Raw genomic sequence first — 13,401 nt, 5'->3', positions numbered from 1 at the left:
ATGACGTCACGCAATGTTTACATCCCATCAGTTGACTATGTGCGGCGGGGGTCTCGTTGTGGCAGGCTAGTCGATTTTACCATTCTCTCTCGCTCTCTCTTCTTTGCTGGTTTTAATATTTCTCTTTCCTTTTGTTCCTCAGTCTTTTTTTCTCTGGTTTTGGGTCAGTCTTTTGTTCCTCGATCATTCTGAGAGAGAGAGAGAGAGAGTGCAAGCTAGACATTTCCCCCGTGGTTTCAGATGAGACACGAAAAAGATGGAGAGAGAGAGAGAGAGAGAGAGAGAGAGAGAGGGAGAGCTGTGTTATCTACAGTATAATTATGTATGTACAGTATGTGTATATTTGTCCATGTGTGTGTGTGTGTGTGTGTGTGTGTGTGTGTGTGTGTGTGTGTGTGTGTGTGTTGGAAGGTGTATTTACTTAACCACGCGTGTATCTGAGCGCTTAATTATGTGTTTCTGCGTTCGTGAGTGTGTGTGTGTGTGTGTGTGTGTGTGTGTGTGTGTGTGTGTGTGTGTGTGTGGTCTTGATATAATTGAATCTGTCGGCACGTCTATCTTGTGGCTGCTAATATTCTCTCTCTCTCTCTCTCTCTCTCTCTCGTCTGGAGATAGGAGGAGCAGACTTAAGAAACAACTATCCTCTCTTCACTCTAACTTGGCCCAAATTTCCGTCCTTTTGCAGCTTATTTCACGTACCTCAGTGGCAGAATATTACGGCTGTACATCCTTTCCATAGCACTTCTTCGTGACTAGCACCATATATATACTCGATCTCAGTCAGTGGCGGGAGAAATATGCTATATCGTACCGTAACACCTCTTCCTAAACGATTTATTTCTGATTTATTTATTTATTTCTGATTTATTTCTGATTCTCATGATGCTGACGTTAAAAAGATAGATACAAAAAAAAAAAAAGATTAATAGGTACTTTCGAAAATAAATCGCTAAGGAAGCGGTGTTAGGGAACTTCCTTTATCGACGAAAATATGGATCTTGGTTTGTGTAGTTTTGCATTGTTTGTTTGTGTATTTACTGTGTTTGTTTACTGTTTACTGTGAAATGTAAACACGGTGATTTCTTAGAAGGTAAACACAGGTAAATACATACATTGACTCTCTCTCTCTCTCTCTCTCTCTCTCTCTCTCTCTCTCTCTCTCTCTCTCGCTCGCAATGGACCCATAACCTGCAGTACATCAGCGTGTGTGTGTGTGTGTGTGTGTGTGTGTGAGAGAGAGAGAGAGAGAGAGAGAGAGGAGAAAGAAAGATATCTCCCTTCCAGATGCTCCCCCTGTTTATTTACTCACAGGCGGGTGTTACGGGACGGGGGGGTATAGGAGACAAGGCCTACCTGAATAGCGCCATTTACCTGTATCAGTTAAACCCCTTCAGGCCGATGATTTCCAGGGTGGTTCATATATAACGCTTCCCTGAGTTGGTAGCGAGAATAAAGAGAGAGGGAGAGGGTGTTGTGTGTGTGTGTGTGTGTGTGTGTGTGTGTGTGTGTGTGTGTGTGTGTGTGTGTGCGTGCGTGCGTTATTTACCTGTGTACTGTGAGTGATAACAGGTACACCCCCTCCACTGTGAGGTGTACCCAGAGTTGAATGACCAATAAGAGCAAAATTGGTTTGACACCCCCCTACCCCACACCTGCCCCCCTACCACCCTCTCCCCTTCCTATCCCCCTACTTCTTCCCTCTCCATCCCTTCTCTCTCTCTCTCTCTCTCTCTCTCTCTCTCTCTCTCTCTCTCTCTCTCTCTCCTTTTATCTCCCTCCCTCATCCCCATTCCATCCTCCCCTTGCACTCCCCTTCCCCCTCCCCTATCCAGCCAACACCTCCCCTCCCCATCCCCTCCTATTCCCTATCTCCCCTCCCCCTTCACTCCATCCCCAACCCCCTTTCCACAGGTTAAAGGTAAAGTCCTCAGTCTAACAACCCCAGTTCGTAAGACCTTTTGAGGTACTACTTGACCTTGTAACTGCCCTGATCCCCAAGATTAGTAAATCCTTAAGTAACCGCTGTTTTCACCCCATTGCAGGACAGAGAGAGAGAGAGAGAGAATACACTGGTTCGCTTGCCTCTTCGTCTCTCGTCTCGTCACCAACCAGACTTGTAACCAAAAACCTGTTTCGTCACTAACCCGTTTCTTCCGCCCGTTTCGTCACTACTTTCCATTTCGTCACCAGCCTTGTAACGAAACGGGTCGAAAATGTGTTGACGAAACGAATTGGTGACGAAAGGGTAATTAACCAGAGAGGAAAATATTTGATTAAATGTACTCTGATTGCAGGGGCGATTTGACTAGTAACCAAGGAGACTTATTCTGGTCTTGTAACTAAAGTCCATATGTCGGTTAAGGAAGCTCCGTTGCACCTGTTCCTTAGCGATTTATTTTTGGATTCGGCTGGTTGATATCAGTTTGTATTTTATTTATATAGAAAACGGTGACAGATGAGGATAGTTTTTAGCAGTAAGCAAAATAAATCGTGTAGGAAAAGGTGTTAGGGAGCTTCCCTAGGTGACGACCGTATTTGAGGTGTAAGAGTGGCCCAGTTCCGTCAGATGAAAGCAGGGGGACTATAACTGCTCCTTCTCGCCCCTTACAGGATGCGGAGTGCGGCGATTGTGGTGGTGGTGGTGATGGCGGTGGTGCAAAGGGTGGAGGGAGTGGTTACCTGCCCAGACGGATGCTTCTGTTTGTCCGATACCAAGGTGAGAGAGAAAGAGAGAGAGAGAGAGAGAGAAAGAAAGACAGACAGACAGAGACAGACACAGACAGACAAATATAGAGACAGAGACAACGATATTACACGCGTTTCTCTTCATATCAGCCTCTTTCCCCATCGACACCACAAAATTCCACAGCGAAGCGCGGGCGAAACTAAACATGCTTCAGTTTAGAGTGGATATTGACACGGGAATTTCGTCCACTTCGCCATGCTGTCTGTGGATGAATGGAAGGCTTTGTGAATGAGTTGGTTGTGTGTTTGCTGGGAGAGAGAGAGAGAGAGAGAGGGGGGAGGATTGTGTGTCATGAGGTGATTGTGAGTGCCAGTTTGTGTATGTGTGTGTGTGTGTGTGTGTGTGTGTGTGTGTGTGTATGTTTGTGTTTTACCTTCATTAGTTTAGTCATGCATTTATTTCACTGTCGCTGGGATCAACTATTTCTCTCTCTCTCTCTCTCTCTCTCTCTCTCTCTCTCTCTCAGCACCTCCTCACCTTCAGTTTATGTGTCTCCTAACTTAACCTTCACCCCCCTTCCCCCCTCCCCCTCTCCCCTCTTCCCCCTCCCCTTAAACTCCCCTTCTTCCTCTTCTCTTATTTTTCTTCCTTTTCCTCTTCCTCCCCCTTTCTTTTGTCTCTCCCTTTTTTCTTCTTCTTGCTCCTTCTTCCCTCCTTTTCTCTTCACTCTTCTTTCCTGCCTCTTTTCTTCATTCTTCCTCCTCTTTTCTTCCTCCTCCTCCTCTTTTTCTTCCTCTTCTTCCTTCCCCCCCCCCCTGCAATTTTCGTCGCTTTCTCCTCTTTTTCTCTACATGTCATTCTTCTTACCTTTGAATCTGTTTCTTCCATTCCTCCTCCTCCTCCTCCTCCATTCTTTTGTTATCTTCATTACCATATCTTTCCTTACTTCCCTCCTTTTCAATATATTTCCTTCCTCTTTTACTGCCTCATCTCCTTCATTTCCCTCCATTTCCTTCTCTTCCCCTTCCTTCTCTACTCCCCAACTCTTTTCTACTGCCTGGATCTGCCCTTTCGCCTTCTACCCCCCCCCTCCATGATCTCTCTCTCTCTCTCTCTCTCTCTCTCTCTCTCTCTCTCTCTCTCTCTCTCTCTCTCTCTCACTCACAGCTTACTTTTGCACAATAACACTCCATCCTATTTTTATACCTATCTACTTACCTACCTACCTACGCATGTACTGTATGTATGTATGTATACGTATGTGCCTGCCTACTTACCATGTACGGTATGTATGTGTGTATGTATGTATGTATGCATGGATAGATATATTTATGTATATGTACAAGTGTATCTGCCTAATTACCTATCTACCTACGTACCTACGGTACCTACCTACCTTTCTACCTACCTCCCTACCTCCCTATTTCACTACTACTTACGTGTGTACTACACAGACACACACACACACACACACACACACACACACACACACACACACACACACGATCATGTTCCTCTGTTTATGTGAATCTTCAAGACCGGCTCTGTTTACAAGGTCTCAAACTCACCCCGAGAGAGAGAGAGAGAGAGAGAGAGAGAGAGAGAGAGAGAGAGGATATAATATTTAGAACCTAATGTTAGTGTTAGTAACGTAGTAGTAACGGAAGAGTAAAATTTTAATATCAAATGGAAATGTTTGCAGTCACAACTATGATTATTATTTATTATTATTATTATTATTATTATTATTATTTTTCTTGTTATTGTAGTTGTTGTTGATGATGATGATGGTGATGATTTTATTGATGTTGATAATAATGATGATATTCATGGTGACTGTGTTGTTTTTGTTTTTGTGGCATAATTTCGTTGTTGCTGTTGCTGTTGATAGTAGTAGTAGTCGCGGCAGCAGTAGCAAGTAGTAGTAGTCGTAGCAGCGGCAACAGTAGTAGCAGTGGTAGTAGCAGTAGTGGTAGTGGTAGTAGCAGTAGCAGTAATGGTAGTGGTAGTAGTAGTAGTAGTAGAAGAGGAAATAATAGCGTATCTGGTTTAACATGAACAAATAAATAGATCGATAAATACCAGCATCAGTAACTGCTGCTAGAGATCAAGCCTAACTACCTTGAAATGACACAAAATCTCTTCCCCACCCCTCTTCACTCCCACCCCCTCCCCCTCCTCTCTTCAGCCCCCACCTTTTTGTCCCTCTCCATGACCCCCCCCCCCACCCTTCTGTGTGACCCCCCCCTCCGTTTTCTGTGACCCTACTGACCCCACACTCACCTCTATGACCTCCCCTCTGACCTCCCCCCTCCCCTCTGACCCCTTCTCCACTCCCTCAGACCCCTTCCCCACTCCCTCAGACCCCTCTCCCTCTTCCCTGTGACCTCTCCCCCTTCCCTCTGAGCTCTCCCTCTTCCCTCTGAGCCTCCCCTTTTCCTCTTACATCTGCCCCTCCCCCTCCCCTCTGACCCCTCCCCTTCTTGACCCCTCCATCTCCTGGTTGATTACACGGGTTTACGAGGGAGCGTCGCCCCTTATTTACATACAACAACGGGGGGAGAAGAGGGTATGGGAGACACACACACACACACACACACACACACACACACACACACACACACACACACACACACACACACACTCACACTCACACACACACACACACACACACACACACACACACACACACACACAGAAGGGAGGGTCATGAGCTGTTAGTGGGGGGAGGGTCAAAAAGTGAGATATGTGAGGCTGTGTCATCTTAGGTCAGGTTAGGTTAGGTTAGAGGGGGAAGAGGATGGGGAGGGGGAGGGGGAAGTCTTGTAAGAAGAAAGGGGGAAGGGACAGTTAGAAGGTTTACGGTGGGGGAGAGATGTAAGGATAGAGCGAGAGGGGAAGGGGAGGGGAGGAGAAGTGATGTTTGGGGAGGGAAGAGATCGGAGGGGAGAAAAGAAAGGGAAGGGAGAAGGGAGGGAAGGAGGGAGGGGGCATTGTATAGTGGGGAAGAGGAGCAGTAAGTGTGAGGGAAAGATGGGTAAGTCAGAGGGTGTAAGGGGAGGGGAAGAGTTAGGGGAGGGGGGAGTAAATGGTACGGGAGGTAGGGGTGACGGGTGAAGGAGGTGAGGGTGGAGTGGGGTTTGGGAGGTGTGAGTGAGAGAGGGTTGGGGAGGGAAGTGGTTTTGGTGGAGGTAGGAATGAAGGGTGGGGGAGGTGGGTCGGAGAGGGGGTTGGGGAGAGGGGAGGCGGTATCGTAGGCACCATCAGCATACCAGAGCACCCGGAGACCCAGGGGAGTAAGGTGGGGAGGGGAAAGAGAGGTGGGAATGACTGACGAGTGGAGAGATGGAGATAAAGGCGGAGAGAGAAGGGAAGGGAGGGAGAGGCAGGGAGGAAAGAGGAAGGAGGGGAAGAATGTAAGAAAAATGAAGATAAAAGGAAGGAGAGTGGGAAGGCAGGATATTAAGGGAGAGAGAGAAAGAGAGAGAGAGGATAAAATGATAGGAGGAGAAATAGGAGAATAGAGGTAAGGAGTAAGGGTAGTGAGGAAGAGAGAATTAAGGAGGGTGGGAGAAGAGGGAAGAAGGAGGGGGGGAGGAGGAGGAGGAGAGGGAGGAAAGATGGAGGACTGGAGATATGGAGGGAAAATTTACACACACACACACACACAGGTATGGAGGGAAAATTTACTCACACACACACACACACACACACACACACAGCTTTGGAAATCACTCGCCAGCCCACCTCGAGAGATATAGCATTCCCTTGTGGCCATGTTTCAGAGAGAGAGAGAGAGTGAGCGAGAGAGAGAGAGAGAGAGAGAGAGAGAGGGGGGGGAGAGAGAGAGAGAGAGAGACTTAGACATCCCTAGCACAGCATTGCAGTAAATCAAAGCAATGAAAATACAAAGCAAGTGGGAGTTTAGAGACTGACTAGGAGAGCCATATCTTTAGGTGCCTTCGGATATTCGTAACAGCTCCTCCTAAGTGATTTATTCTTCATAATTTCACGTTCCCACCCTCTTGAATAATACTGATATAGAGTATTTTGGTAGTAAGACGGTAATTCTAAGTAGCAGGCAGAAAAATGTTAAGGTGTAATACGGAAAATAATTCGCCTGAGGAACTGTGCTGAAGAGTCTTAAGTGCCACAAGAAGAGATGGACTGAGGGTCGAGAGAAATACATATTATTCTTTAAAATGATTCTCTCTCTCTCTCTCTCTCTCTCTCTCTCTCTCTCTCTCTCTCTCTCCAATTACCGTCGTTTGGCCTTTACACCTGACCTTCTTTCTCTGATACTGGGACCATTTGACAGCGACAGTGACAGGCCAATTAGAGGTCTGCAGTTACGTACCTGGAAGGATTTTTTTTCCACCTGAAATGCTAAATATATATTTTAAATGAGAAAGAGGAAGCGTGGATTGCAGAATACTAAATATATATATATATATATATATATATATATATATATATATATATATAGATATATATATATATATATATATATATATATATATACGTGATCTTTCTAATAGCGAAATAAAAAGACGCGTTACAGTTGGATGGAAGGCTATCGGTAAAAACAGAGATATCATGAAAAGTAGCTTACCAATATGTATGAAACGAAAACTTTAAAACGAATGTATAATTCAGGCTATGACTTACGGTTGTGAGACCTGGAAATTGTCAAAATCGATGAAAAATCAACTAATCCGTTCTCAAAGAGCAATGGAAAGGTCAGTGTTGGGAATATCTTTAAGAGACAGGAAAAGATCAACTTGGGTGAGAGAGCAGACTAAAGTCAGAGACGTTATAGAAGTTATAAAAGAACAGAAATGAGGTGGGCAGGCCATGCAACAAGAATAAGGGATAACCGATGGAGCAAGAGGCTGACGGACTGGACTCCAAGAGATTGTATATATATATATATATATATATATATATATATATATATATATATATATATATATATATATATATATATATATATTTATATATATATATTATATATATATTATATATATAATATATATTATATATATATATATATATATATATATATATATATATATATATATATACTGTATATAAAATATACACAACAAAGTTTCATCGTTTATAATTATGTTTCCCTTCCTACCATTCACTCATCTTATGTCACTGTCTCTCCACCAGCCATGACAATCCCTCACAGTCCTTCAAAGTCCTTCACAGTCCTTCACAATCCTTCACAGTCCTTCACAATCCCTCACAGTCCTTCACAATCCCTCAGTCCTTCATAATCCCTCACAGTCCTTCACAATCCCTCAGTCCTTCATAATCCCTCACAGTCCTTCACAATCCCTCAGTCCTTCATAATCCCTCACAGTCCTTCATAATCCTTCATAATCCCTCACAGTCCTTCACAATCCCTCTCAGTCCTTCACAATCCCTCACAGTCCTTCACAATCCCTCTCAGTCCTTCACAGTCCTTCACAATCCACAATATTCCCAAGTGAGTGAGTGAGGGGAAAGGGGAGGGGGAAAGGGGGAGACGGGGGAGGTAGATGTGAAGAGGAAAGGGGAGGGAAGGAAAGGGGGAAAGAGGAGATGAGGGGAGGGAAAGGGAGGGGAGGGAGAGAAAGAGGGGACAGGAAAAGAAAATTGATGGAGAGGAGATAGAAAGGGGTAGGGTGGGTTTGGGTGGGGGAAGGGGAATGAGGGGTGGAAGGGAGGGGGATGCAGGGGGGAGGGGAGCACTATGAAGCGAGGAAAGGAAGAGGGGAGAGGAGAGATAGGATGGGGAGAGAAGAGAAGGAGGGAGAGGGAGGAGAGGAGAGGAAAACTGAGGGAAGAGAGAAGAGTGAAAGTTAGGGGGTGGGTGGGATAGGGGTGGGAGGGGAGTGGGTGGTGGTGGGGGTGTGGGTGTGGGTGGGGGGGCTGTGAACAAAGGTGGGACACAGGTGGGCCTCAATATCAACCACCCCGGCTCTGAATATTGCTTGCTGGGGTGCAGGTGTGTGGAGCCGGGCCGCTGAGATGTGTGGGGGAGAAGGGCTGGGTGAGAGGGAGATTGGGTGTGGTGTGGGAGGGAGATTGGATGAGGGAGAGATTGGGTGTGGTGTGGGAGGGAGATTGGATGAGAGATTGACTGAGTGTGGTGTAGGAGGGAGATTGGGCGTGGTGTGGGAGGGAGATTGGATTAGAAATTGGGTGTGGTGTGGGAGGGAGATTTGGTGTGGTGGATGCTTAGGTGTGAGATCTTTAATTACCTGGATTTAAAGTCCTGTGTGGAGGACATTTAAATCTGGTGCTGGTAGTATGTCCTTCCATGTGGCTGCAGATTCAACAGAGAGAGAGAGAGAGAGAGAGAGAGGACATTTCGACTTCCGCATGCATGACCGATACAGATGTCCCTTTCTTATTTATACTTCACCAACGTGGGGAATTGTTACTTTTGGCTATCACTCTTCCGAAAAGGTCCTGTCGTGCAGCAGACCTAGAAAGGACTGATTCGGATGCAGATATAGGATTGCCTGTGATTGTGTGTGTGTGTGTGTGTGTGTGTGTGTGTGTGTGTGTGTGTGTGTGTGTGTAATTCCCCGGGTCGGTCACCGGGTCGGGCAAGATCACTTGATGGTCGTGATCGTCAGCTTTTACCCTCCCGGAAAGGAGCTGAGAGCTCATATAGTCCGATCTAAGGGCAAGGCTGTAACCTTCACACACGCACACACCCATCCCCTTGCTCAAGGGGGACAGTAACCACCCACTTCGTCAGTGAAACTTTTCGCAACCTGAGCGAGGCGCGAACTCCCGTCTACCAGATGTGTGTGTGTGTGTGTGTGTGTGTGTGTGTGTGTGTGTGTGTGTGTGTGTGAAGATTGATGCCTACATATCAACACACACACACACACACACACACACACACACACACACACACACACAAATAGTTTCAAGCAAAGACAAATTTGAATAGAAAAACACATCATGGCAGAAGAAAAAAAAGAAAAGATTGGTTGATAGCAAGAAGAGACAGAAAATTACTGATAATCATTACGTTTTGTGAAAGAGAGCAGAGTAACAGAAAGCAGCAGCAGGAATAAATCAATTGTTTGCGTATGTCACGGCCTGATGTGATGTGTATGAGATAGGGTTGGGGTGATGATGATGATGATGATAATGATTAGTAATGTGATGACGATGACAGTGATGATGAAAATAATGATGATGATGATGATGATGGTAATGTTGATGATAGTAATGACGATGATGATGACAATATTTATGATGACGGTAATGTTGAATATGATGATGCTGATGTTACTAATGAAAATGATGATGATGATGATGATGCGTCTCAAGGTCACACTTTTGTTGATTTATAAGTCAAGTTTTCGAAGTTTCAAAAAAGTGAGTTAAAAAGAAACTTCGAATTTTCCGCAGGCAATCGAAACAGCGGAGAGAGAGAGAGAGAGAGAGAGAGAGAGAGAGAGAGAGAGAGAGAGAGAGAGAGAGAGAGAGAGAGAGAGAGAGAGAGAGAGAGAGAGAGAGAGAGAGAGAGAGAGAGAGAGAGAGAGAGAGCCGTCTGACTGCCTGTTACCTGTTCACTTCTTTACCCTTTCATCTTACAACCCTCACCTCATGGTTTTAAAGGTTTCTCTCTCTCTCTCTCTCTCTCTCTCTCTCTCTCTCTCTCTCTCTCTCTCTCTCTCTCTCTGCTTGTGTGTGTGTGTGAGAGAGAGAGATTCAGTACAGGTAATTATAGATACACTGGGTCATTATACATTCAACTAATCAAGCCCATAGGACAGGTAATTATTGACTCACCTTGATGTAGGGGAGACACTGGGTTAATTACAGGTATGGACAGGTAAGGACAGGTATGCTGGCTAATGAGGTGTGGGTAGGTTGAGAGAGAGAGAGAGAGAGAGAGAGATTCTTCGTACCTAAATCCTCCATCTCATCACACACTTTCGTCTTCTAAGGCCATTTCGTCACTCTTCTTCCCAGCACAGTAATTTGAGCAAGACAGAATGAAGTATTTTTCAAGACTGTGATTTGACCGACAGAGAATGCTGGCAGAATCAGGGCAAGTTTATTTTTATTTTATTTTTTATCTTTATTTTGGATGATTGTAGTGGTGATAGTGGAACGTGTGTGTGTATGTGTGTTATCCGAATTTATTCACCTTAGGACCAGTACTTAAATGATAGCCAAGTGCAGTCAAATCGGAAGCTAAATTTTGACTAGCAACCAAGGAGACTCTTTCTAACCTCAACGAAGGGCTCACGAAAGTACACGCCAACGCATTTCGGCATCCGGGGAGCGACAGTATACCCATCCCGTCCCATGAAAACACTAATCTCTGAATCGTAATAGATGCGAGAGGCTAGCCAGGACATCTAGCAGACAGCGCTTAAATTAGCAATGAACGCTAAAGGTTGAGTCTTGAATTTGCTTTTTCTCGCGTAAAAAAAATTTGTTTTCTCTTTAGAGCAAATTGTCTTTATTGGATTTTAAGATATCTTTATTTTTTAGTTTTATTTTAAGTTATTGTTTTTTTATTTATTTATTTGTTTGTGTTAATTTTGATTTTTTCTTGTTTCGTCTGTGTTTTTCTCTGGTGATTTTATTCAGGATGTTGGTTGTTATTGTTATTGTTTATTTAATGCTCTCTCTCTCTCTCTCTCTCTCTCTCTCTCTCTCTCTCTCTCTCTCCTTCCTTATGCACTTTCTCCCTTCTCCCTCTGCCCCCTTCCCCTTCTACCCTCCCCTCTTCTTCTCTCCCCTCCCCTCCCCTCTCCATTCCCCTTCTCCCCTCCCTTCCTCCATCATTCACCTTTTCCCACTCGTTTTGTCTCCTTCCTATGCCCTTTCTCTCCTCTCTCCCCTCCCCTCCCTTCCCCTCACCTTCTCCTCTCCCTCCCTCCCTCCATCTATAAATTTCTTCCTCTCTGTCTTTTCTCATATTCCCTTTCTTCTCTTTTTCGTCCTTGTTCCCCTCCCTTCCCCTCTCGTCCCCTCTTCTCTCCCCTCCCTTCTTCCCTTTCTTCTCTTCCTCTCCCCTCCCTTCCCCCCATCCCCTCTTCCTCTACTTCCCTCTTCCCTTCCCATTCCTTTTCCTTTCCTTCCCTCTTTCTATCCCCTCCCTTCTCACCCTCTCTCCTCTTCCACTCCTCTCCCTTCTCTCCCTTTCCCTTCTTCCTCCCCCTCCCCTCTTCCTCTCCCCCTTCCCTCTTCCCCTCCCTCTCCCCTCTTCGTCTCCTTCTCTTCCCTCCCCTCCCTTCCCTTCCCCTCTCCTCCCTTCCCCTCCCCTCTCCTCCCTTCCCCTCCCCTCCCCTCCACTCCCCATCCCTTCCCTCCCCTCGTCTGGCATTAATCCCCCTATTACTATGCCAACCTTCTCCCAAATTACACCATTGGCAACACTGTCTCCTTGGGGCAGAATTGGTACCAGTGATAAGAAGAAGAAAGAGGAAGGGGAGATGGATGGGAGGAAGGGGAGAGGGAGAGGGAGAAGGGGAGGAGGGGAGAGGAAATGGGGGGGAAGAGGAAGGGGAGAAGGATAGAGGGAGGAGAGGGAAGGGGAAGGAGAAGAGGGAGGAGGAGGTTGAAAGGGTGAGGGGGTAGGGAAGAGGGAAGGAAGGGGAAAATAAGAGAGGGAAGGAGGAGGGATTATTATTATTATTATTATTATTATTATTATTACTGTTGTTGTTATTATTATTATTATTATTATCATCATTATTATTGCTTTTGTTTTTCAGAAATTCTTTAAATGGCTTTCAAGAGATTTTTTTTCTATGATTTTCTTCTTTAACATTATTTTTCATTATTCTTTTATTTTTTATTTTATTTATTTATTTATTTATTTTCCATGTTATTGAGGTTGACAGAAATTTCCAAACTTCTTTCTATGATGTCATTTTATTCTTTCTGAGCAGAGAGAGAGAGAGAGAGAGAGAGAGAGAGAGAGAGAGAGAAAGAGAGAGAAAGCACAGCAAAAAGGTTGAAGAAAATGAGACAGAGATCAGACCAACTTCTGCTCATCAATATTGCAAAAAAATTACTGAGAGAGAGAGAGAGAGAGAGAGAAAATGTACCGTATCTTTAAATAATGTATATATGCCGTGACATTAAAGCACGAAAAGTAACAGTGCAAAAGAAAGCAAGAGAGAGAGAGAGAGAGTGAGTTTAATTAAAGAGATTTGAGCAAAAAAAGAGATGATTTAACCTTTTGCGTGTTACAGTGAACTAAGATTGGGGATGAGAGAGAGAGGGAGAGAGAGAGAGAGAGAAATTGATATCTAATTTACCTAGATTAAATAATTTTTTATTATTATAGAAACTAGAGAAAGAGAGCGAGTTGTGCTTGATTAAAGAAAGTCAGTGATGTGGTAAGAAATGATAACGTAGAGAAATTAAAGAGAGGCTGTACTCTCTCTCTCTCTCTCTCTCTCTCTCTCTCTCTCTCTCTCTCTCTCTCTCTCTCTCTCTCTCTCATAGCTATCAGAGTGTTAAGACGACAATACTGTAGATAATGATGATAAATATTTACAAAGAAAGCATTGTTAGTCGGTGTTACAGTGATGTTAGAGAGAGAGGTAGATAGACAGATAGATTGATAGATAGATAGATAGAAAGGATGGTGTTATAGTGTAGGGTGATAGTAAGGGGAATGGTGATAGCGAATAGTGTTAGGAGAAATGGTGTTATTAATATGATTGTGGTAG

At 44.6% G+C, this 13,401-nt stretch overlaps 1 protein-coding gene across 1 annotated transcript in view; it reads left to right on the top strand.

The window, feature by feature from the left end:
* Positions 1 to 2,626: 2,626 nt before the first annotated feature.
* Positions 2,627 to 13,401, top strand: part of LOC145393529 (uncharacterized) — a 19,418-nt gene continuing 8,643 nt past the window's right edge. The window contains exon 1 of the mRNA XM_080267679.1: positions 2,627 to 2,716. Within this exon, the coding sequence (XP_080123805.1) occupies positions 2,645 to 2,716 (72 nt within the window). The 5' untranslated portion in view covers positions 2,627 to 2,644. The remainder of the gene's footprint in view (positions 2,717 to 13,401) is intronic.

The sequence above is a fragment of the Coenobita brevimanus genome, chromosome 24, assembly GCF_032717465.1.
Source record: "Coenobita brevimanus isolate Jiangsu-jjx chromosome 24, ASM3271746v2, whole genome shotgun sequence".
Classification (NCBI taxonomy): Eukaryota; Metazoa; Arthropoda; class Malacostraca; order Decapoda; family Coenobitidae; genus Coenobita; species Coenobita brevimanus.
The sequence above is the reverse complement of the archived record's forward strand: the minus strand, read 5'-3'. Positions and strand labels throughout refer to the sequence as shown.